The 26842-nt window shown below is 45.5% G+C and overlaps 1 protein-coding gene across 15 annotated transcripts in view; it reads right to left on the bottom strand.

The window, feature by feature from the left end:
- The window catches only part of LOC119965324 (rap guanine nucleotide exchange factor 6-like), a 498093-nt gene that overhangs the window by 247776 nt on the left and 223475 nt on the right, over positions 1–26842 (bottom strand). For 2 of the 15 annotated variants that reach the window (XM_038795929.1, XM_038795928.1), the window contains exon 1: positions 343–762. The exons of the other annotated variants lie outside the window; for them this stretch is intronic. In XM_038795929.1, coding sequence (XP_038651857.1) covers positions 343–396 — 54 coding nt within the window. In that variant the 5' untranslated portion in view covers positions 397–762. Of the gene's footprint in view, positions 1–342; positions 763–26842 lie in introns of those variants that run through there. 15 annotated transcript variants of the gene reach the window in all.

Genomic DNA, 26842 nt, shown 5'->3' on the forward strand with positions numbered 1-26842 from the left:
AGGCCAAAGGCCCACTTGAAGATTTCTGCTGGATTCCAGCTCTTACAACTAATAGAACACTATTATAGCATACCAAAAGGGATCTGTATGAATAAATGTCTAGCCTAAGGCTGTTCGCAGGGTCACCACTACTGGTCTCCCTTCAGCCCTGCTAACTAGATTTCAGTAATTACTCCAACTCTAAGCTGATGGTAATATTCTGTCACTTATATTCAAGCACAATCACAGCTCCCACAGGTATTCTGACGTATCACAGACATAGCATGCACAAGACATAAAATTCAAAAAGTTACTTATCTGCAAAGATAACATTCAGAATGATAAACAAACAACTGTGCTTACTTTGGAGGACCAAGGCTGCAAACAGTTGGCATAGCAACGTACAAGGAAAGCCATTTCCGGGATTAAGAAAGAAAGTTTCCTTTCGGGAGAAAAGAACAAAAACAGCTTCTGGAACAGAGCAAGCTGGAAGTCACTTGAGGAAATTTAAGCCCATTGCAGTTGAGGTAGCTGAATACACCAGGCTGACTTTATAAACCTGCCAGTCCAGGGATACTGCAGAACACCACTGGAGGATGCGCAAGCTACTGCGTGTTTCTCAGTATGCTAGTGCAGCAGCAAAATGTCACAATTAATCCAACCCCAGTTTTCCAACGAGAACTTCTGCATTCCGTATTGCAAATGAAATGCTGAGGAGCTGCAGCTAGGATAAAATCACATGATACCGAGCCATTTCCTACTGACTATCTTTGCTTGTTTCCTCAGCTGGTCCCTCAGGAAAAGTAGCTATTGATTGGATGCTCCACAGCGAGATGAAAGATCTAATAACAGAAGGGAAAAAAAGGGTGGGAGGAGAATACAGCTACAGCAATGACATCATTTCCAAAAGAGCTCATTGGAAACTGCAGCAGATCAATCAGCTCAGCTATCTGAAGCTGCAGACACAATGGTGATCTGAATCAATTCTGTAAATATAAGCCATATGAAACATACATAGCACATTAGTCCTCAAAAAACAAAAGCCATGCTCACATCAAATTAGCAGGCTTGCAAATTAATGAACAGAAAAAAAAGCAAATTTAATTGGTTTCATCGTAAAAACAATTTGTAAAAATATTCTGCCACAGTACAGATATCGTGGATGATTTACAGTGGCTCTCAAATACTGTTGTGCAAAATTATCTTTCCATCCAAAGCTCATTAGTGATAGTTAACAATCAATTAGCATTGTGCTCTATAAAAATAAATTTAAAGTCTTGATCCCAGATTGCAAAGACTGCAACCTTTATGCAGATAAATGTATGCTTTAGACTCCAAGTTAGTAGTGAAAAAGAATAATGTAAAAGATCGGTTTAAATATAGTATCAAGAAAACTATCAATTCACTCATCACAGAATCTTTCAACAAGCGATACTGACACATGCTTCCTTTAGATTCAAACATCTAAACAGCACTGTATAATTAATAAGGTTGGCATTTTACAGATCAACATGAGCATTTAATTGGAATTTTTTCTGAGTAAATTTGCTGAGTAGTTTGTTCTTCCTTTATCCTGGTTTCGCACTGTGCTAATAACTAGTTAAAAATGTAAGCTGCAAGAAAATGACTGCCAATATATAATTTTTTATAGAGTCCCATTCAGCTTCACAATTAGCTAATTATACTTTATGTATATATCAGGGACGAAAATATGTATCAAGAGACTGTCTCCCTGTTGCGGTGGCATTGAAATACTGTCATGCTATACTAAGTAAGAAAATATCATATACCCCTTTCTAAGGTATTATTAATGATATTTTACGCAAATCTGTCCCTTTAATGTCTGATTGTTTGATTTCAGATCCCATTACTGAGCTTGCGTAAATATGGTAACTAAATTGTATTTCCTGTCAGTTGCCCTCAAGTGGTATGACATCATCCTTTTTCTTTACTCACCAATCAAACTTCAGCAAATGCAGTTCTCTGGAGTATTTACCTATGAGATTATGTATGCAGTATTGCTTCCAAAGCCAATACTATATCACAAAAATATGAGAGCTGAACACTGGACTAATATTTCACAGCTTTTCAATCCCTTTCTTAATCAAATGTATGTTTATTTACTCGAGTAAAGCACACAATACATCACAATTGTAATCAACCCTGCTTTCAGAATTTTATATTAAGATTTTAATAGACTAATGGGGTCCAAAGTCTCCACTCCAACATAATCCATACAACTCATACCGGACCACTTATATGGGAGATAATGTGCGTCTATTTAACCCCTTTGCATAAACGAGTGTTTTATCTACAAACAAAATTATGTCTAGGTTAGCATTAACTGATGGACAGGATGTTCCACAGTAGTGAACAAAACTGTGATGAATTCAGAAAATATCAACAATCATAACCGCACATCTGTAAATATCGCACACCTTTAATTATCTATTCTAAATTGAACAAAACAGATTTCTCCTAATTATAATAAAACAGAATTTTCATAGTTAGGTGCTACAAATCATAGCCATTTCTGGGAGCAAGTCAGTAAATCAAACACTATAATATAATGACACTTGTTTGGTAAAAGAACATAGATGTCAGCTGTGGCAGAGTCAGAAGGTTGTGGGTTCAAGTCCCACTCCAGACTGGAGTAGAAAATTATCGGCTGATTCTCCAAGGCAATGTTGAGGGAGTGTTGTACTGTGAGGAAGACAGTCTTCAAATAAGACATTGAGTTGAGGCTCCCTCTGCTCTGTGGATATAAAAGATCCCTTGGCACCAACGTGGGAAAGAACAGTTGAGTTCTTCAGGGGTCCTGATCAAATATTATCAATCAACATCACTATCACAATGATATTTGAGAGGCCGTGCGGTGTGCAAATCAGTTCCTGCAATTCTTAGAAGAATGACCTGTAATGCATTTTGACGCCTGATGGCAGGCGGTAAGAGAAGAGAAGAGTTTCCTGGTCAGCCATACTGCAGAAGGCAAAAACAAACAACCACAGTACATTTCCAAGCATAACCATGGACCATTCCAATGATAGCCCACAATGCCCTACATCAGGGGTGGGCAAACTTTTCCGTGCAAGGGCCACATTCAGAAATTCACAATTTTAAAGGGCCGCATAGTATATTAAGTAAAATAATTACTTCACCCGGTTATGATTCTGGGCGCCAGAACAGTACAGCACAGAACAGGCCCTTCGGCCCTCGACATTGTGCCGAGCAATGATCACCCTACTCAAGTCAACGTATCCACCCTATACCAGTAAGTAACCCAACAGCCCCCCCCCCCCCATTAACCTTAAAAAAAAATTTAAAAATTTTTTAAAAAGTTTTTAAAAAAACATTATTTTTTTTTAATGACTTGGTGGGCCGCATAAAGACCTTTGGCGGGCCGCAGTTTGCCCACCCCTGCCCTACATCCTCCAAGGGCATGGTACCGAAAGGAGGAGAAAAGCATTTTGAGACATCCAAAGGCCATGAAATGTAAATGTAAAGTGCGAGTCTTTCTTTTACACCAATCTCATAGCGGGATAGTCCAACAGTCTAAAGTCTAACTTTTGTTAACAACAGATTATTCCACATGCATTATATTATATATTAACTGGGTGTTTAATTGTAGTCAGGTAGTGACATCCCCTTGTACTCCTATACATAGGAGCAGACTGAAAGTGTTGAGTTTGCATCTAAATAAAAGTTTACAAGTGTGCAAAATCTAGGCTCCAGTTGTATCTTTCACCTCCAGGCAACATATTATAATAGGTCTCGGGATGAAATACGCAATAGACACAATATATTCTCTCCAGGTACAACCTACTTACGCATAGGGGAAAGTACACACCGAAATATACCAGCGTTCATTTTGACTCAGTGTGATCCTGCCATTCAGAATTGTATATTAAGATTTTAATGGACTAATGGGGTCCAAAATAAGATGTTCCACTGTAGTTTCTCCAATATGTTTGTGAAGATTTGCACGCCTCTAGTGCTCTTCCTCCAATTTTCTCCATCTTTGACAAAGCACAAGGTCTATATTTGGATTATCTAATCCAGATCATCGGTGACATTGTCCTTTTTCATTATTTTGCAACACCTTGGTGATCTAATACTCAGCTGCTATCATAGAATTTACACTGCAGGAGGCCATTTGGCCCATCGGGCCTGCACTGATGGAAAGAGCATCCCATTTAAGTCCACACTTCCAACCTATCCCTGTAACCCAGTAACCCCATCTAACCTTTTTGGACACTAAAGGCAATTTAGCATGGCCAATCCACCTAACCTGCACATCTTTGGACTGTGGGACGAAACCGGAGCACCCGGAGGACACCCACGCAGACACGGGGGAACGTGCAGACTCCACACAGACAGTGACTCAAGCCGGGAATCAAACCTGGGACCCTGAAGCTGTGAAGCAACTGTGCTAACCACTGTTCTGCCCTTTAAGTCACTTCAATTTGTGTTACTGATTATAGTTTTTGGTGAAGTTTAAATGGCAATAGATCATGAAGTTGTCTGAACCCATCATCCATTTTGCGTAAATTTTAGGTATGAAACACACAGCGGGAGCTTTACCTCAGTGGGCCGGACAGCTGGTTTGTCATGCAGTACAAGGCCAGCAGCGCGGGTTCAATTCCCGTACCAATTGAGAATTTGGAATTCTCCCTCAGTGTACCTGAACAAGCGCTGGAATGTGGCGACTCGGGGCTTTTCGCAGTAATTTCATTGCAGTGTTAATGTAAGCCTACTTGTGACAATAAAGATTATTTACCTTCACCTTAAAAAAATACAAACAAATTTCCTCGTTAAAATCTTCTGAACAATTCGAAAAACCCCTAGTCAAGAATTAATTTATACATTAAAGCACACTACAGTTGGCTTGGGAACTTGTCAGTTGATGTAGACACAAAATTAAGAATAGCCTTAATTATTGATCAAGAGTTGTCAGTATCAAAACAGTAAACAAGTCTGTTCAAATACATTGTCATGTAACCTCCCATTTTAGGAAATTATAAAATTGCAAAAATAAGTTAAATACATTGTGTATTCATAGTGTTTATCGTGTTTCCTCAAAGTAGCCTTGTAGCTGATCAGGAGCACTTTAAGAGAAGGATGGTATGACATCATCAGCCATATAAACGGGCAGTCTAACATTGCCGCCTGTACTGTTAACATCTGAATCCACGGAATTAGCAGCCAAAGCAGCTCAACAGTTGAGTTCAACCACTTGAATTCACATATGCCAACTGAAAATCTTACACAAACACGACTCACATTTACCATAGGTATACAAAACCTGGGCATTCGGCAGCGGATTGCAGATTGTAGGAAAAAGAAGCAAGGCTCAGGCAAAAGTTGCAGAAAGCAAGAGCTAAATAAAACAACTGGCAAGCTGAGTCAAGGAAAAAAAGTGTCCATGTGGTACAAAAAGGACATGAGAAGGAACTCGATTCATAGTTCGAAGGCGAACATCAAATGTAATAGCTGTTGCTGGTGCAACAAACAGATATTGGGTCACTCCATTACTGGACGGTCAGCCGGTGAATATGGAGGTGGACATTGGGGCAGCCGCCTTGCTGATGCCAAAGACTGTTTATCAAGGAAAGCTCTGATACGTTTCTCTGCAACACTCAAAAGATAGTGTTAAAACCTACACTGGAGAAGTGATTCCGTTGAGGGGTCATATTGATTCTTCTTATTGGGCAGTCCTTCAGGATCGAGTATGACTTGCTTCCACTCCGGATGGGGGGGTTCGGTGGTGGCTGGATAGTCCAATCCAGGATTCACAGATGCTGCCACTAGTTTGTTATGCTTGAGATGGTAGGTACTTTTACAGATGCTTCTTCTTCAGTTTGCGCATTCAAAGTCAAAGGATTCCACATGTCAATGGGGGTTGTTGCATTTATTTAGGGAGGTTTTCACAGCGTCTTAGTAGCATTTCCTCTGCCCTCAAAGCGATTGCTTGCCATTGCAGAGCTCAGAGGAGAGTACTTGTTTGGGGAGTCTTATGTCAAGCATGCAGACAATATGGCCTGCCCATCTCAGTAGCTCGAGCGTGACCAATGCCTCAATACTGGGGATATTTGCCTGGGAGAGGATGCTCCTGTTGGTGCGCCTATACGCCAGTGAATTTGCAGGATTTTGTGGAAGCAACATAGATGAGAATTCTCCCAGGATTTGAGGCATTTCTCTCTGTGCATTATCCATGTTTCTAATGGTTACATGAGGGCAGAGACCATGAGCCTGATACTGGATTTGAGGTCTCGATCTTTGAACACTCTGTTCCATAGGCTTCCGAAGATTGCACTAGCGTACTGGAGTCGATGCTGGGTTTCATCATCTATGTCTGCTCGCGTGTGAAAAGACGGCTCCCAAGATGTGGGAAATGATCCATCCTTGCCCAAAGGCTCACCGTGGATCTTGATGGACAGGGAGAGGTTTTGTGTGGCTGAAGTGGGCAGGAGAACCTTTGTTTTCCAGATGTTCAGTCTTAGGTCTATTCTATCATATGCCTCCGTGAATGCATCGATGATGGTTTGTAGCCCGGCTACTGAATGTGCGCACGCACAGGCGTTATCTGCATACTGCAGATCGATGAGAGAAGTTCGGGTGGTCTTGGTTCTGAGCTGGACGCGCAGATTGAACAGTTTCCCACTTATCTGGTAGGTTAGCTTCACTCCACTGGGGAGCTTTAGGGTGAAGGAATGAAGTGTAGCTGCGAGGAATATGTAGAAGGGCATTGGTGCGATGACGCAGCCGTGTTTGACCCCAGTTTGCACACGCATCGAGTTTCTGGTGGTTCTGTTGGTGAGCATCACTGCTTCCATATCATCTTGGAGCAGGTGGAAAATGGTCACTAATTTCTATGGGCAGCCGAATTTGAGGTGAATGTTCCACGATCCCTCGCGGTTGACAAGAGTCAAAGGCCGTTGAGAGATCCACGGCCATGTGCAAATGTTGATGCTGCTCCCTTTACTTTTCCTGGTTTTGCCACGCATTGAAGATCATATCCATTGTGCTGCCTGATGGGCGGTAGCCGCACTGAGACTCAAGGAGTAGCTCTTCAGCCTCTGGGAGGAGATGTTGAGGATTCTCACAATGACCTTTTGCATAGCGGAGAGTAAGGAAATCCCTCTGTAATTTTTGCAGTCAGACCATTCTCCTTTCTTGAAGATGGTCACAATAAACGCATCTCAGGAGGTCACTCAGCATGCACTCTTCCTTCCAGACAAGGGTGATGAGGTTGTGAATTCTTGTCAAGAATGCCTTTCCGCCACATTTTAATACTTCTGCAGGGATTCTATCTGTGCCAGAGGCTTTGTTGTTTTTCAGCTGTTGGATGGCTTTCTTAACCTCATGGCGAGCTGGGGTTGCGCTAAGATGATGGCGGGTAGCATGTTGCGGGATGGTGTGCAGAGCACTTGCATCACAGGCAGTGTCTTGGTTGAGGAGGTCCTCGAAGTGTTCTCTCCAGTGGGCGTTGAATGAGCGCCTCTCTGTTTATGGCTCTCAGTGGGGCAAGTCCCTGGGTACTCAGACCATGGAGAGTTTTAATTGCACTGAAGAAGCCACGTACATCATGGTTGTCAGCGAGTGGCTGAGTCTCCTGCGCTCTTCCATCCACAATCCATTCTTTAGGTCACGAGTTCTTTGTTGCACCTTAGTCTTCAGTTGCCTGTAGGCCTGCTTCCTTTCACTCGGGTTTTGGTGGAGCTGCCAGTTCAGGAACGCCTTGCATTTGCGGTCAAGGAGATCCTGGATCTCCTGAGCATTCGCATCGAACCAGTTTTGGTGTTTGCTTGTCGAGAGCCCGACCATCTCCTCGCAGGTGCTGACTATGGTGGATTTTAAGGCGGACTGGCACTGTGGGCATTCTGCGGCTCTGGCTCATTCGTGTTCGCCAAGTTAGCTGTGAGACGCTGACTGAGGAGCTATTTCCTTTCAGGACATTTAAGGACAATCACTTGTCATTGGGGACTCCATAGTTAGAGGAACAGACAGGAGGTTCTGTGGGAACGAAAGAGACTCAAGGTTGGTGTGTTGCCTCCCAGGTGCCAGGGTTCGTGATGTCTCTGATCGTGTTTTTGGGATCCTTAAGGGGGAGGGGGAGCAGCCCCAAGTCGTGGTCCACATAGGTACCAACGACATAGGTAGGAAGAGAGATGTGGATTTGAGACAGAAATTCAGGGAGCTAGGGTGGAAGCTGAGAGCTAGAACAAACAGAGTTGTTATCTCTGGGTTGTTACCCGTGCCACGTGCTAGCGAAGTGAGAAATAAGGAGAGAGAGGAGTTGAACACGTGGCTACAGGGATGGTGCAGGAGGGAGGGTTTTGGTTTCCTGGATAATTGGGGCTCATTCTGGAGTAGGTGGGACCTCTACAAACAGGATGGTCTTCACCTGAACCAGAGGGGTACCAATATCCTGGGGGGGAGATTTGCTAGTGCTCTTCGGGGGGGTTTAAACTAATTCAGCAGGGGGATGGGAACCTAAATTGTAGTCCCAGTGTACAGGATGTTGAGAGTAATGAGGTCGGGGATAGGGTTAAAAGTTCGAAAGAGGGCACCGGCAAGCAAGACGCTGGTTTGAAGTGTGTCTACTTCAACTCCAGGAGCATCCGGAATAAGGTGGGTGAGCTTGCAGCATGGGTTGGTACCTGGGATCTCAATGTTGTGGCGATTTCGGAGACATGGGTAGAGCAGGGACAGGAATGGTTGTTGCAGGTTCCAGGATTTAGATGTTTCTGTAAGAGCAGAGAAGATGGTAAAAGGGGGGGGGGGTGGCATTGTTAATCAAGGAAAGTATTACGGCAGTAGAAAGGACGTTTGAGGACTCGTCTACTGAGGTAGTATGGGCCGAGGTTAGGAACAGGAGAGGAGAGGTCACCCTGTTGGGAGTTGTCTATAGACCTCCGAATAGTTCCAGAGATGTAGAGGAAAGGATTGCAAGGATGATTCTCGACAGGAGCGAGAGTAACAGGGTAGTTGTTAAGGGGGACCTTAACTTTCCAAATATTGACTGGAAATACTATAGTTCGAGTACTATAGATGGGTCAGTTTTTGTGCAGTGTGTGCAGGAGGGTTTTCTGACACAGTATGTAGACAGGCCAACAAGGGGCGAGGCCACATTGGATTTGGTACTGGGTAATGAACCCGGCCAGGTGTTAGATTTAGATGTCGGTGAGCACTTTGGTGATAGTGATCACAATTCGGTTATGTTTACTTTAACAATGGGCAGGGATAGGTATATACCGCAAGGCAGAATTATAGCTGGGGGAAAGGCAATTATGATGCTATTCGGCAAGATTTAGGATGTATAGGATGGGGAAGGAAACTGCAGGGGATGGGTACAATCGAAATGTGGAGCTTTTTCAAGGAACAGCTACTGCGTGTCCTGGATAAGTATGTACCTGTCAGGCAGGGAGGAAGTTGTCGAGCAAGGGAACCGTGGTTTACTAAGGAAGTTGAAGCACTTGTCAAGAGGAAGAAGAAGGCTTATGTTAGGATGAGACATGAAGGCTCAGTTAGGGCACTTGAGAGTTACAAGTTAGCCAGGAAGGACCTAAAGGGAGAGTTAAGGAGAGCGAGGAGAGGACACGAAAAGTCGTTGACGAATAGGATCAAGGAAAACCCTAAGGCTTTCTATAGGTATATCAGGAACAAAAGAATGACTAGAGTAAAATTAGGGCCAATCAAGGATAGTAGTGGAAAGTTGTGTGTGGAATCAGAGGAGATAGGGGAAGCGTTAAATGGATATTTTTCGTCAGTGTTTACACTGGAGAAAGACAATGTTGTCAAGAAGAATACTCGGGTTCAGTTGACCAGGATAGATGGAATTGAGGTTCACAAGGAGGTGGTGTTAGCAATTTTGGAAAATGTAAAAATAGATAAGTCCCCTGGGCCAGATGGGATTTATCCTAGGATTCTCTGGGAAGCCAGGGAAGAGATTGCAGAGCCTTTGTCCTTGATCTTTATGTCGTCTTTGTCGACAGAAATAGTGCCGGAAGACTGGAGGATAGCAAACGTTGTCCCCTTGTTCAAGAAGGGGAGTAGAGACAACCCTGGTAATTATAGACCTGTGAGCCTTACTTCGGTTGTGGGTAAAATGTTGGAAAAGGTTATAAGAGATAGGGTTTACAATCATCTTGAAAAGAACAAGTTGATTAGCGATAGTCAACACGGTTTTGTGAAGGGTAGGTCATGTCATGCCTCACAAACATTATTGAGTTTTTTGAGAAGGTGACCAAACAGGTGGATGAGGGTAAAGCGGTTGATGTGGTGTAAATGGATTTCAGTAAGGCGTTTGATAAGGTTCCCCACGGTAGGCTATTGCAGAAAATAAGGAAGTATGGGATTGAAGGTGATTTAGCGGTTTGGATCAGTAATTGGCTAGCTGAAAGAAGACAGAGGGTGGTGGTTGGTGGCAAATGTTCATCCTGGAGTTCAGTTACTAGTGGTGTACCGCAAGGATCTGTTTTGGGGCCACTGCTGTTTGTCATTTTTATAAATGACCTGGAAGAGGGTGTAGAAGGATGGGTTAGTAAATTTGCAGATGACACGAAGGTCGGTGGAGTTGTGGATAGTGCTGAAGGATGTTATAGGATACAGAGGGACATAGATAAGCTGCAGAGCTGGGCTGAGAGGTGGCAGATGGAGTTTAATGCGGAAAAGTGTGAGGTGGTTCACTTTGGAAGGAGTAACAGGAATGCAGAGTACTGGGCTAATGGTAAGATTCTTGGTAGTGTAGATGAACAGAGAGATCTCGGCATCCAGGTACATAAATCCCTGAAAGTTGCCACCCAGGTTAATAGGGCTGTTAAGAAGGCATATGGTGTGCTAGCCTTTATCAGTAGGGGGATTGAGTTTCGGAGCCACAAGGTCATGCTGCAGCTGTACATAACTCTGGTGCGGCCACTCCTGGAGTACTGCGTGCAGTTCTGGTCACCACATTATAGGAAGGATGTGGAAGCTTTGGAAAGGGTTCAGAGGCGATTTACTAGGATGTTGTCTGGTATGGAGGGACGGTCTTACGAGGAAAGGCTCAGGGACTTGAGGTTGTTTTCGTTAGAGAGGAGAAGGCTGAGAGGTGACTTAGTAGAGACATATAAGATAGTCAGAGGGTTAGATAGGGTGGACAGTGAGAGTCTCTTTCCTCGGATGGTGATGACCAACACGAGGGGACATAGCTTTAAATTGAGGGGTGGTAGATATAGGACAGATGTCAGAGGCAGTTTCTTTACTCAGAGAGTAGTAGGGGTGTGGAACGCCCTGCCTGCAACAGTAGTAGACTCGCCAACTTTAAGGGCATTTAAGTGGTCACTGGATAGACATATGGATGAAAATGGAATAGTGTAGGTCAGATAGGCTTCAGATGGTTTCACAGGTCGGCGCAACATCGAGGGCTGAAGGGCCCGTACTGCGCTGTAATGTTCTATGTTCTGTGTTCTATGCAAGTCCAGTGACATTGAGCCTGCTGCAGCAGAGTTTTGTCTGCTTGTGCCAGTTTGGGGCCAGGGCGATGGAGAGATGGTAGAGCGGATTAGACGGTTAGTCTAGCAGTCTCGGCTCTGCTCATAGCATGGGTGATGCAGACATCTTTGCGGACCCTTGCCAGGACGATATAGCCTATTAAGTGCCATTGCTTGGAGAGGGGGCGGTGCCATGAGGTCTTCTGCTCGTCCTTCTGGTGGAACAGGGTGTTCATGATGACCAGGTCCTGTGGGAAAAACTTGGCTTGAAAGAGCAGAATAAATTGGGCAGAGGTAAATCTCATGACAAATTCTTATTCAGGCCTACCCAAAATCTTGACGAAAAATGCCTTTGTTTTCAAGTGTGAGTTGGGAAGCATGAAGGATATATAGGTGAAGCTGAAGATCAAGGAAGAAAGTCAGACGAGATGCTTATAGGCTGGGTCAGTGCCGTATGCAATCAGACCAAAGGTAGAGACAGAATTAGAACAGCCGGTCAGAATGGGAGTCCCTGAACCCGTTAACATGAGTGATTGGGCTATGCCAATCATACCCATGATGAAAAAAGAAAATCTGTCCGCATTTCTGCGGATTTAAAAGTAATTTTAAGTTTTGTACTTTGTGCAGGGCAGTACCCTCTACCCCTGATTGATGGCCTATTCACTGGATTGGCTGACGGCCAACACTTCAAAAAAAAATCAAGCTCAGTCAAGTATATCTTCAAATGAAGATGGATCAGAATTCACAACAGTTCTGGGGGGCAGCACAGAGGTGCAGTGGTTAGAGGTTCCAGGTTCAATCCCGACTCTGGGTCACAGTCAGTGTGAAGTTTGCACATTCTCCCCGTGTTTGCATGGGTTTTTCCCCCACGATCCAAAGGGTAGGTTGATTAGTCATGCACAATTGCCCCTCAATTGGAAAAAATGAATTGCATACTCTAAATTTATTTAAAAAAATAATTCACAACAGTTCTTGATGATTGTGACAAAGAGTTATTTCAAGAAAATTCAGTGCCAGCGTTGTTCCATTGAGCTATTGGCCAAACCTTAAACTGATCAGATTGAGCACAGTGGTGCAGTGGTTAGCATTGCTGCCTCACACCGCCAAGATCCCACGTTCGATCCCAGCTCTGGGTCATTGTTTGTGTGGAGTTTGCACGGTCTGGGGCTGGTTTAGCTCACTCGGCTAAATCGCTGGCTTTTAAGCAGGCCAGCAGCACGGTTCGATTCCTGTACCAGCCTCCCCGGACAGGCGCCGGAATGTGGCGACTAGAGGCTTTTCACAGTAACTTATTTGAAGCCTACACCTGACAATAAGCGATTTTTATTTCATTTTCATTTCTCCCCATGTTTGCGTGGGTTTCACACCCACAACCCAAAGATGTGCAGGGTAGGTGGATTGGCTACGCTAAATTGTCCCTTAATTTGAAAAAAAATCAATTGGGTACCCTAAATTTAATTTAAAAAAACAGATTGAAGTACTGGGTTACCTTGAGGATATCTTGATTACTGTGAAGAATGAGGAAGAACATCTCCACAACCTGGATACCACACTCTAAAGATTAGAAGATCATGGATAAGGAGTCCAAATTTTTGCAATCTTCAATTCAATATCTGTCATATCATCAGCACCAAGGGACTGCATTTTTCACTTCGCAAGTCAAAGCTAAAGCTAATATATAGAGGCACCTCAAAATGTCAACCAACTTCGATCTTCATAGAATTTACAGTGCAGAAGGAGGCCATTCAGCCCATCGAGTCTGCACCGGCCCTTGGAAAGACCACCCTACCCAAGCCCACATCCAATTCCTGTAACCCAGTAACTTCACCCCAACTTTTGGACACTAAGGGCAATTTAAATCCCCACCACTGCTTCAAGACGACCACCATCATACCGGTGCCAAAGAAGAACAAGGCAACGTGCCTCAATGACTACTGTCCGATAGCCTTGACTTCAGACGTAATGAAGTGCTTCGAGAGGTTGGTCATGAAGTGCATCATCTCCATACTCCCAGAACGCCTTGATCCACTGCAATTCAAGCTCATATCAAAGCTCCAAAATCTAGGACTTGGCTCCCCACTCTGCAACTGGATCCTCGACTTTCTGACCCACAAACCACAATCAGTAAGAATAAACAACAACACCTCCTCCACAATATTCCTCAATACCGGGGCCCCGCAAGGCTGCGTACTTAACCCCCTATTCTACTCCCTGTACACACACGACTGCATGGCAAAAATTTGGATCCAACTCCATCTACAAGTTTGCTGACGATACGAGCATAGTGGGCCGGATCTCGAATAACAGTCAGAATACAGGAGGGAGATAGAGAACCTAATGGAGTGGTGCAGCGACAACAATCTATCCCTCAGAGCCAGCAAAACTAAATAGGTAGTCATTGACTTCAGGAAACAAAGTACTGTACACACCCCTGTCAGCATCAACGGAGCTCAGGTAGAGATGGTTACAGTTTCAAATTAAATGGGGCACACATCTCCAAAAATCTGTCCTGGTCCACCCACGTCGATGCTACCACCAAAAAAGCACAACAGCGCCTATACTTCCTCAGGAAAGTAAGGAAATTCGGCATGCCCACATTAACTCTTACCAACTTTTACAGATGCACCATAGAAAGCATCCCATCTGGCTGCATCACAGCCTGGTATGGCAACTGCTCAGCCCAGGACCGCAAGAAAACTTCAGAGAGACATGACACAGCCCAGTCCATCACACGAACCTGCCTCCCATCCATTGACTCCATCTACACCTCCCTCTGCCGCTGCCTGGGGAAAGCGGGCAGCGTAATCAAAGACCCCTCCCACCTGGCTTACTCACTCTTCCAACTTCTTCCATCGGCAGGAGATACAGAAGACTGAGAACAAGCACGAACAGACTCAAAAACAGCTTCTTCCCCGCTGTTGCCAGACTCCTAAACGACCGTCTTATGGACTGACCTCATTAACACGACACCCCTTTATGTTTCATCCAATGCCGGTGCTTATGTAGTTACATTGTGTACCTTGTGTTGCCCTATTATGCATTTTCTTTTATTTCATTTTCTTTTTGCGTACTTGATGATCTGCCGAGCTGCTCGCAGAAAAATACTTTTCACTGTATCTCGGTACACATGACAATAAACAAATCATTGATCTTTTTTTTTAATAATTCTGTTTTGCAGGGTCAGGGAGCTTTTAGCAGCCAACGGTGAAATTTACAAAGGAGTGTGTTTTTCAGTCTGGACTAAGAGACTGTGATTTGACTAGGAAATACCCTGGGGAGTTAACATGTTTCGCAGCCTGCAGCGATAATTTGTTTTTTCAGCTTGGGAAGATGAGGTCACTGCTGGGTGCAGCCAAGAAATAGAAAGAGACATTTTGAAAAAGATTTAGAGTGATAGTTTTGTTGAGAAACATTGGAGAGAGGAGTTGAATTCTTATCTGCCCGCTGTTGAGTCCACAATTCCCCCACAGTAAGACAGATTGAGAGCTGTATGTTTCATTTCTTGCTGTTTAATGGGAAATTGAGTTTTAGTATTTAAGGGGCAGTTTTTGTTAAAAAAAGTTAATATTATATTCATAATAAACTTTTGTTTTAAATACCAAAGTCCTATTTCTTTATGTAATCGCTCCTGGAGTGAATCAAGTTACTCTGAAATTATTATTTTTTTAAAAAATAATTTTTATTCAAATTTTCACAAAGAAAACCATAACAGAAAATTCTAAGAACAAAATGAACCCCCCCCCACACACACACACACACACACACAAAAGAGAAAAAATAAATAAACTCCCGTTGTTGGCAAAGATTCAAACCAAAACCAAAACAAAGAAACAACCCACCCCACACACCCCCCTCCCCCCCCCCCCCCCCCCTCCCCGGGTTGCTGCTGCTGCTGACCTTTGTTTTTACCGTTCTGCCAGGAGATCTAGGAATGGTTGCCATCTCCTGAAAAACCCCTGCACTGACCCCCTTAGGGCAAATTTCACCCTCTCCAATTTAATAAACCCCGCCAGATCGTTGACCCAGGCCTCCACGCTTGGGGGCCTCGCATTCTTCCACTGAAGAAGAATCCTCTGCCGGGCTACTAGGGTCGCAAAGGCCAGAACACCGGCCTCTTTCACCTCCTGCACTCCCGGCTCCACTGCAACCGCAAATATTGCGAGTCCCCAGCCTGGATTGACCCTGGATCCTACCACCCTCGATACCGTCCTTGCTACACCCTTCCAAAATTCCCCCAGCGCTGCATTCCCAGAACATGTGGACATGGTTTGCTGGGCTCCCTGGGCACCTAATACACCTGTCCTCGCTCCCAAAAAACCGGCTCATCCGTGTCCCGGTCATATGCAGCACCTTAAACTGTATGAGGCTACACCTCGCACAAGAAGAGGAGGAGTTCACCCTTTCCAGGGCATCCGCCCACGTCCCCTCCTCAATCTCCTCACCCAGCTCCTCCTCCCATTTACCTTTCAGCTCCTCCACCGAGGCCTCGTCTACTTCCTGCATCACCTGGTACGCTTCAGAGATCCTCCCCTCTCCAACCCACACCCCCGAGAGCACTCTGTCCTGAACCCCACACGGCGGCAGCAGAGGGAACCCCGCCACCTGCCGCCTGACAAACGCCCTTACTTGCATTTACCTAAAGGTGTTCCCCGGGGGGGGCCCCAAACTTCCCTTCCAGCTCACCCAGGCTCGAGATCTGCCGGTCTATGAACAGGTCCCCCAGCCTCCTGACACCTTCCCTGTGCCAACTCAGGAACCCGCCATCAATTCTCCCCGGAACAAACCGGTGGTTCCCCCGTATCGGGGACCCCATCGAGGCCCCCACCTCCCCCCTGTGCCACCTCCATTGCCCCCAAATGCTGAGGGTAGCTGCCACCACCGGGCCCGTGGTATAACTCATTGGAGGGAGCGGCAGCGGTGCCGTTACCAGCGCTTCCAGGCTCATGCCCACACAGGATGCCATCTCTATCCTCTTCCATGCTGCCCCCTCCCCGTCCATTACCCACTTACGCACCATCGCTGCGTTGGCAGCCCAATAACACCCACAGAGGCTGGGCAACGCCAGCCCCCCCCCCACCCTGCTCCAAGAACACCCGTCTCACCCTTGGAGTCCCGTGTGCCCACACAAACCCCGTAATGCTCCTGTTAACCCGCCTAAAAAAGGCCTTCGGGATAAGGATGGGGAGGCACTGGAACAGGAACAGGAAACCTCGGGAGCACCGTCATCTTGACTGACTGCACCCTACCCGCCAGAGACAGCGGCAGCATGTCCCAACTCTTAAACTCCACCAGCCTTGTGAGGTTAAGCTTGTGCAAGGCCCCCCAGCTCCTGGCCACCTGAACCCCCAAGTACCTGAAGCTCCTCTCCGCCCTTTTCAGTGGGAGCCTCCCAATTCCCCCCTCCTGGTCCCCCGGGTGTACCACAAACAGCTCGCTTTTCCCAAAGTTAAGCTTATACCCTGAGAAATCCCCAAATTCCCAGAGAATCCCCATTACCACCGGCATTCCCCTCCACCGGGTCCGCTACATACAACAAAAGGTCGTCCGCGTACAGCGACACTCGGTGCTCCTCCCCACCCCGGACCAGCCTCCTCCAATCCCCCAACTCCCTCAGCGCCATAGCCAGGGGTTCAATTGCCAGCGCAAAAAGTAGGGGGGACAGGGGACACCCCTGCCTCGTCCCTCGATATAATCGAAAATACTCCGATCTCCTCTTATTCGTGACCACACTTGCCATCGGGGTCTCATACAACAGCCTCACCCAACTGACAAACCCCTCCCCAAACCCAAACCTTTCCAGCACCTCCCACAAGTACCCCCACTCGACCCTATCAAAGGCCTTCTCCGCATCTAGCGCCACCACTTCTACCGCCGGCATCATTATAACGTTCAAGAGCCTCCGTATATTAGCGTTCAGCTGCCTCCAATTAACAAACTCCGTTTGATCCTCGTGGATAACCTGCGGCACACAGTCCTCTATCCTCGTGGCTGAGATCTTTGCCAACAACTTGCCGTCCACATTCAAGAGTGAGATCGGCCTGTATGACCCACACTGCAGCAGATCCATGTCTCGCTTAAGAATCAAGGAGATCAGCGCCTGAGACATCGTCGGGTGCAAAGACCCTTGCTTCGTTGAAGGTTCTAACCAACAGGGGGCCCAGCAGGTCTGCATACGTTTTGTAAAATTCAACCGGGAACCCATCCGGCCCCGGCGCCTTCCCCGACTGCATGTTCCCTATCCCTTTAACCAGCTCCTCAAGCTCAACTGACGCCCTCAGACCCTCCACCCGTCCCTTCTCCACCCTCGGAAATCTCAGCCGGTCCAAAAAGCGCCCCATCCCCCCCTCCTCCGCCGGAGGTTCGGACCGATATAGTCTCTCATAAAAGTCCCTGAAGACCCCATTAATGTCTACACCCTCCGCACATTTCCTCCCCCATCCTTAACACCACCAATCTCCCTGGCCGCATCCCGCTTACGGAGCTGGTGTGCCAGCATCTTGCGCGCCTTCTCCCCATACTCGTACACCACACCCTGAGCCTTTCTCCATTGAGCTTCCGCCTTTCTGGTGGTCAACAAGTCGAACTCAGCCCGAAGGCTGCGCCGCTCCCTCAGCAATCCCTCCTCCGGGGCCTCCGCGTACCTCCTGTCCACCTTCACCATCTCCCCCACCAATCTCTCCGCTCCCCTCTCTCCCTGTGGGCCCGAATGGAGATCAACTCCCCCCGAACCACCGCCTTCAGCGCCTCCCAGACCGTCCCCACTCGGACCTCCCCATTATCGTTGGCCTCTCGATACATCCTCGAACCCGCCCCCTCACCACCTCGTCCGCCAACAGCCCCACCTCCAAGCGCCACAATGGGCAACCCTCTCCTCCCCCAGCTCGAGGTCCACCCAATGCGGGGCATGGTCCGAAATGGCTATCGCCGAATACTCAGCGTCTACTACCCTCGCAATCAGCGCCCTACTCAAAACGAAAATAATCGATCCGGGAGTAGGCCTTATGCACATGGGAGAAGTATGAAAATTCCCTGGCCCTCGCGAACCTCCATGGATCCCCCCCCTCCCCCCCCCCCCCCCCCCCCCCAAATCTGGTCCATAAACCCCCTCAGCACCTTAGCCGCCGCAGGCCTCCTACCCGTCCTGGAACTGGATCGATCCAGTGGCGAATCCAGCACCGTGTTGAAATCTCTCCCCCCCCCCCATTATCAGGTCCCCCGCCTCCAAATCTGGAATCCGGCCCAACATGCACCGCATGAAACCCGCATCATCCCAATTCGGGGCGTATACATTGACCAGCACCACCCGCTCCCCTTGTAGCTTGCTGCTCACCATCACGTACCTCCCGCCGCTGTCTGCCACCACACTCGACGCCTCAAACAACACCCTCTTCCCCACCAGGATCGCCACCCCCTGGTTTTTTGCATCCAGCCCCGAATGAAACACTTGGCCCACCAACCCCTTCCTCAACCTAACCTGATCCGTCACCTTCAGGTGCGTCTCCTGAAGCATAGCCACGTCCGCCTTCAGCCCCCTCAGGTGCGCGAACATGCGGGACCGTTTGACCGGCCCATTCAGTCCCCTCACATTCCAGGTGATCAGCCGGATCGGAGGGCCACCTGCCCCCCTCCCCTGTCGACTCGCCATCATCCTTCCATAATCCACCACGTGCCCGTGCCCCCCGCTCAGCCCGTTCCCCATCACGATCCCCTCTGCACGCTCCAGCTCCTTATTGGCCATTCCAGCAGCAGCCCGGTACCTCCCTCCCTGCCTCCCTTCCCCAACCCCCAAACCTACCCCCCCCACACACGCTAGGGCCCCTCCTAGCTACGTAACTCCAGTCATTGTACTTCCGTAAGTCAGCCGACTCCTGCTGACCTCGGCTGCTCCCGCCACCCCAATTACCCTCCCCAGTGTCACACACCCATTTCCCCAATGCCGACCCCGCCCCCTGCTTCTCTTGCGCGGGAGAAAAGCCCGCGTCCCCATTCCAAGCCCCGCCCCCGACCCAAAACGCGGGATGACAGGCACATGACCCAACAGGGCCGCGAACCCCACCCAAACCCACAACCAGTGAAATAATAAAAATCCCAACATGATATGATAAAACACCCAAGTAAACAGATAACAGTCCCGAAAAGCAGAAAAGAAAAAACAGAACAGCAAAAAAACATCGTTCAGTAGAACCAAAAAAAGCGAAAGGATACAACGTTCCTCAGCCCCCAGTCTTCAGTTCAAGTCCAGCTTCTCTGCCTGGACAAAAGTCCAGGCCTCCTCCGGGGAGTCAAAGTAGAGCTGGCGGTCCTTTTTAGTGACCCAGAGGCGTGCCAGCTATAACAGGCCAAACTTGACCCCCTTCTCTTCGCCACCTCCGCACTCCAGTCCTGGTAGATCCTGATCTCTGTATTCTCCCACTTGCTACTCCTCTCCTTCTTCGCCCATCGCAGCACACATTCACGGTCGACCAAGCATTGAAAGCGAACCAGCACCGCCCTGGGCGGCTCGTTCGGCCTGGGCTTCCGCAGCAGCACCCAATGGGCACCCTCCAGCTCCAGGGGCCCCCTGAACGACCCCGCACCCATCAGCGAGTTCAGCATCAGGACCACGTAGGCCCCCAAATCCGAACATTCCAGCCCCTCCCGGAGGCCCAAAATCCGCAGATTCTTCCGGCGGGAGCGTTTCTCCATCTCCTCCATCCTTGCGAATCATTTCTTGTGAAGCGCCTCGTGCGACTCCACCTTCACCGCCAGGCCCAGGAGTTCGTCCTCGTTCTCCGAAGCCTTCTGCTGCAGCTCCCGAATCTCCGCAGCCCGAGCTGCCCCGAGCCTGTCCAGCGATGCCCTCAACGGCTTCAGGATCTCAGCCTTTAGTTCCTGGAAGGAGCACAGCAGCAGCCCCTGCTGCTCCCTCGCCCACTGCTGCCACGCTGCCGGTTCCCCGCCCGCCGCCATCTTGTCCTTTCTGCCTCGCACCTTCTTCTGCTGCAAAGTTGATTTTCTGGTCGCTCCACTTCTAGTCCAGCCCATCCACCGGCCGCCAAGCACAGAGGCTGCGTTCCCACCCGGGGAAAAGTCAAAACAGCGCCGTTGCGGGCCCTTAAAAGAGCCCGGAAGTCCAAATATAGCGGGAGCCACCGAACATGCGGCTTAGCACTGCATCGCCGCAACTGGAAGTCAGTTACTCTGAAATTAGAAGTGCTATTTTTCCTTCCAACTCTTTCAAAGTGACAGCGAGTGCAAAACTAGCAGAATCATCCAAATTTACCATTAGTTATGGTGCATATATCTCAAAGGCTTTCAAAAACACTTGGTATACCAATAGTGCTCAGTCCAAAAAAGAACGGATTTAGGTTTGGCAAAAATGTGAATCTGGAGTCAGATCCTGGCATTTTGCTTTTAAAAAAGGATTCATTAACATTGGGAGAGGGCAAATTGACTTATTTTTGTAATGTTGAAGCTTATTTTATCCCGATTTTTTTTTTTTTTTTTTAAAAAGAATGTTGTGGATTGTCTTAGCTGCAGTAGTGCAATTTGTCACAGCTGTAAAAACGTGAGCAGGATTTTCAGAGCAGGTGCTGGGATATGGGTTGGTCTGAAGCCTCCTCAGAGAGATGAAAGTTCTTCATAAAGAGTTTTTTCACCATTGTAGCTGCAAAGCATCAACTAAATGGGGAAAAACCTCAAGGAAAAGCAATGCAATTGTAATCGCGTTAAGTGAACAGCGTGGCAGTATAAGCTCCAGCAAGTACCCTCTTTTTAAAAAAATAAATTTAGAGTCACCAATTCATTTTGTCCAATTAAGGGGCAATTTAGCATGGCCAATCCACGCTAAGTTAACCATAACCCTAACTCTGCACATCTTTTGCATTGTGGGGGGGAAACCCACGCAAACACAGGGAGAATGTGCAAACTCCACACTGACAGTGACCCAGAGCCGGGATCGAACCTGGGACCTTGGCGTTGTGATGTAACAGTGCTAACCACTGTGCCACCATGCTGCCCTGCAAGTGCCCTCCTTACCTGTTCTTCATATAACCAAGTTAAAGTCCTCTACTATTGAATATAATCTGATCGTAGAAAAATGCTTAGTCTTAATATTTAAATAATTCAAGGTGTGGATCCCGACATTGGTTGAATGGTTAAAACCAGGGGGTTAAGCCATATATTAATTATGAGAGAATTATCTGATGCTCGAGTCCTAGTCTGTATCAAATTAGCTGATTTTACCATGACAGCAGCTGACATTTCCAATTAGGTACAGGTCTTCTATAATAGGTAGAGGAAAAAAAAAATCAGCTAGGCCTCTTGCTCCTAAATCAATGTTCACGTTGGGTGCCGGAAAATGCATTAGTATCCTAGCTGTTATGCTATCACAGCAAAAAAAAAAAAACTAGGCAACATTCATCACTTAAGACACGTGCATGAAAAATATCTACTCGGGTTACTAGAGTGGGGGGGGTCGGGCAATAAAGGAAAATAATGCATTTGTTAAGATGAACGAGAAAGCTTCCGTCATGGAAGAGGAAAAAAAACAAATTATAAGAACTTACTCAACTCACAGGTGTCACAAAAGCTGAGGTAACCACGTGAACAAGACTGCATTTACCTCATAACACGGCTCAATAATACTTTTCTTAAATCTATAATACTGTAACAAGATTATCATACTGATAATCATTTGTAACATAACCTTGCATTAAGTAGTATGAAGTATGAGAAATGACCACATCAGCTCCTCCAGCTTTGAAAAAAAAAATGCAGTGGAGATTTATGAAATGTGCCAAAATAAATTTTTTTCAGACGTTTCGGAATTAAAGGAACAGCCAAATGTTGCAGCAACTATTTATGACATTCCTTTATTTCAGTGGTACATGGAAATTGGCAAAAGTGCTGCATTGTGCTTGGAGAGGAACAAAATTTTACAAATTGTTTTGACATAACAGCCAAAGTGTGGTGAATATTATTATTATAACTGTGTAAAAGCAAAATACTGCTCAGAAGGGTCATATGGACTCAAAAGGTTAACCCAATTTCTCTTTCCACAGATGCTGCTAGACCTGCTGAGTTTATCCAATGTTTTTTTGTTTTTCCGTGAAATAACAATGTATTTGTTTAAAAAGATGAAATGGTTTTTCACAATATTCAACTTTTTCTATTGAAGGTGTAAAATAAGTAAATGTGATCTTTTTATTTATTTATTTTTAATAATTTTCAAGTACCCAATTCATTTTTCCTAAATAAGGAGCAATTTAGAGTGGCCAATCCATCTACCCTGCAAATCTTTGGGTTGTAGGGGCAAAACCCTCGCAAACACGGGGAGAATGTGCAAACCCCACACGGACAGAAGTGCTAACCACTGCGCCACCATGCTGCCCAATTTGATCTTTTTAATACATGGCATGTTGACACAATCACAGTGAGACAATACTCTGCACAATATAAGGATAAAAATAAATTCATACAAAACAGAAACAGAGTCAATGATACAAATGCTATCATTTTCATTGTTGAGAAAGAATATTCATTCTATTTTTAGTTTTATTTGAGAAGTATTCAAAAATAAGTATGATATAAATAATTTACTCTTGTAAAAGGTTGCTTGTAAAAATATGGCAATATCATTCTCTGAAGCAATCTATCTAAATGGACATTGGAAAAGTAGATGTAATTGTAGCCCTCCAAACTGACTGAAATAATTTCTAAGGTTTGCATTCCCAGGGGTACATACTTTTAACTGCAATGTTTTTGGCAACTTTTATACCAGCAACACCCAAAAATTTCTGCTTATCGCTTTTCATTATGTAGAATCACAGCAGGTCAGTTTCTCATATTTGTAAAATTCAGGAAGTCCTGTCTGCAAGTGTACTCCACCCATTCCCTGGCTCTTGGTGCAAAGAGGGGGAACTTAGTCCAAAGAGCTCCAGTCTGTTTCCCAAAAGGCAAAATATTATTTAGCCTTTTGTCCCAGTGGTTGTAGCCTTCAAGTGTCCTCCATCACTAAGTGCTTGCTAATATATCATGAACAGGTCCAATTATCAGCATCAGCAAGATTTGCAGCATAGCATATAACAAGATACGATGTTTCCCTGAAGATGGAGCAGAGTTGTCATCACAACCAAGATGATGCAATCTCCTAAAATAGAATCAGTAACTCAGGAATTACAATAAAGATGAGGCAAACTGAAAATCATAGCCACCTCTAAGCAAATCATGCTACTGATTATGGAGGGATGGCAGGGTTCATAACAGCAACACATTACTAATTTGGGTCATCTTCAACTTCTCCCACAAATTCTATAGCCTCGCCATTGATTTCACTCCTCCCCCTGACTGATGTCACCAATTAAAGTCAACTGACTACTCATAATCTGAATGTCCTATTTGGCTCTGGCCGAGTTTCAGATCCAACATATAGTCCGATCACAATGGCCATTTTGGTCCACCTCCGTAATATTATCTGCCTTCAACATTGCTGCAGCCCATCTGCTGCTAAAATCCTCAATCAAGGACCAACAATTTTAATAGTCCTCAGCTGGTCCACCATGTTCAGTATTTTCAGAATGAGTGTGGATTGGTTAACTGGTTAGCCTTTCAACCTGTCTTTTTTTGGTTGGTTGGCCTGTAAAATCATATCTCTTCATTCACTGGACTGCCACTGTCTCTTTAATTTTGTACCCTGGAAAGTTTTCTTACCTCATTTAGCAAATAAAAATTCTATGGAAAATCCATGCTATTAACATGAAACATATAATTTATCTGACTCATAGTAACACTTCTTAAAAAGGAAATGCATCATATATGGCTGGCAACCACAGCCAAAACGTTGCTGCACATTATTTGTCTCATACAAGATGGTGCAAAATCAGTTTTAACTTAGCATCATTAAGAAGCATAAATGAAGCAAAGAAGTTTCCAGCCACCCATTGGTTTTGTAATTTCATTATTTCTTAAAGGGTTGCTTCTAAAGTACTAACACTGCAACGGTTCTTTTTTTAAAAGTTTGATCATCGTTAGACAGAGGAAACTTCCCACCGCAGACATGTCACAATAAGCTACGAAGCAGAACACCACAAACATTTTTAAAAATCTAATAGTGACATGTGTCTAGAAAAGATAAGGGCACATGTAGATCTTGTTTTTGTTTCCGGTACGTTCACTGCCCTAGTTACATGATTACCCACAAATATAAAGTGAAATAGGACAAGCTAAGACAGATCTTTCAATCATTTCAAATTCAGTAAATGATATTCAGATGCAAATTACTACACAATTTCTTGTTTCCTTTTTGGTTTGGGGACATAAAAAGAACAAAAAAATTGATTATTAGAACTTGAAGGGCAATTCTTCAATTGGACAGTTCCATTCTATGTGGTGTATACTGTATACTTTTACCTCCCCTTTAGCCTATAATTACAATGGGAAATTCACATATTATTTAAACTGAAATCATAAAGCCTCAACAACTTTTATTCTAAAATAATTGACCAGGCGTTTTGCTTATACTTGTTCTCAGAACATGGGTGTCACTAGCAAGCCCAATATTGTCCATCCCTTACTGCACTGGGATTTTGGCAGTGAACTGCTGTGTAGTGAAGACAATGCTGTCAGGTATGACCCAGCGACGATGGCAAAAATGCTAGAATGGTAGGCTACTGGATATGAGCATCGCTGGGTGGGCCAACATTTATTGCACATCCCCAATTGCCCTCCATTTCAGAGGACATTTAAGAGTCAACCACATTGCTGTGGCCAGACCAGGTAAGGATGGCAGATTTCCTTCCCGAAAGGACATTAGTGAACCAGATTAGTTTTTACAATAATCAACAATGGTTTCACAGTTATCATTAGACTTTTAATTCCAGATTTTTATTGAATTCAAATTTGAGAATTGAACCCAGGTCCCCGGAGCATTACCATGGATTACTAGCCCAGTGACAATACCACGATGTCATCATCCAACTGCTGGCCATAACTTTTCAGATGGTGGTGTTCCTGGGTTTGAGAGATGCTGTTGAAGCATTGACAACCTGCCGCAGTTCATTTTGTAGCTACTACACACCGCAAACACTGTAATTTGCCAGTGGTGGAGCAAATAAATGTCTTAGCTGGTGAATGGTCATGGAGCGAGTAGGTGCTTAGGTTTGCAGAACAAGTCCCAATCAAAAGGACTGTTTTGTCTTGAATGCTATTGAGATTCTTGAATGGTGTTGTTGCTGAAGCCATCTAACAAAGTGTGGAATATTCCATTACACTCATAACGAGCCTTGTGGGTGGCACAGAGGTTTTGGGGTGTCAGATGAACCATTCCCACAGAATATTCAGCCTGTGACCTGCTCCAGCAACCACAGCATTTACCTGGCTGATTCAATTCATAGTTTAGTAAATAACGCCTCCAGGATGCCCATGGCGCAGGTTTTAGTAATCGTAATTAAATGTACCAGTACTTGGCAGTATGAGTCCATAACGATTCCAGTAATTTGCAGTGAAGTTGAGATATGCAGTGATTTCCAATTCTTCAGAAATTGGACGATTTGAGCTGCAAGCTTAGCCTCAATAAAATTACTAAATATGCAAACCTACCTTGAGCTATTGCATTGGAGATAATTACATATTTTGAAATTGCTGCAATTATACAGTTATTGCAAATGAATCTCACTGTAGCCTGTTAAGATTGGCAATCCATGTCGTAAAGACCCTGTAAATGTCATGATCTATCATCCTGGCATGACGCCCAATCTTGGAAGCTTGGGAATGAAACAATGAATCTGTGGGATCTCGCTTCAGAAAATTGTGAACTGTTTGTACAAATCTTTTTAAACCTTTCATCTACTTTGCAATACTTTCCGCCAGTATTGTCTTCCAAGTTCATGTTCCTGTCTGACATTGTTATCGCTGAACCATTATTAAATTCACATTTGTCCCACAATTTGAGGGAAGGGGAAAGAAGAAAGCTCAATTCACATTGCTTGCTTGAGATGTGCCATTCCAGCTGGGCTAATGTCTTATAGCAATCATGTCCTGAGAGGACTAAACTGTAATTTCAACTAGCCAGTGATGCCTATTCTTGATTGAACCAGATGTCTGATTGGCAGTTACCAATGGTAAATATTTAATTGTTGGATAAACAGCTGATTTTCATTAATAGTACTTTTAATATAAGGCCAATTCGGCCTGAAAAGACTGGTATGTGACCATGATGCGCAGACAGCCCACAATCTGTAGCATGATAATTAGAAGCATGAGATTTAGTTATTTTGTTTCAATACAATCTTCTCTGTGAAAACCCACAATAAAGTCATTAACAGCATTTGTTCACAAGTTAAGCCACAACTGGGTTTGTTTAGCACAGTAATGCAGAACAAGGCCAGCAGCACGGGTTCAATTCCCGTACCGGC

The sequence above is a fragment of the Scyliorhinus canicula genome, chromosome 4 (genome assembly GCF_902713615.1).
Source record: "Scyliorhinus canicula chromosome 4, sScyCan1.1, whole genome shotgun sequence".
Taxonomy (NCBI): Eukaryota; Metazoa; Chordata; class Chondrichthyes; order Carcharhiniformes; family Scyliorhinidae; genus Scyliorhinus; species Scyliorhinus canicula.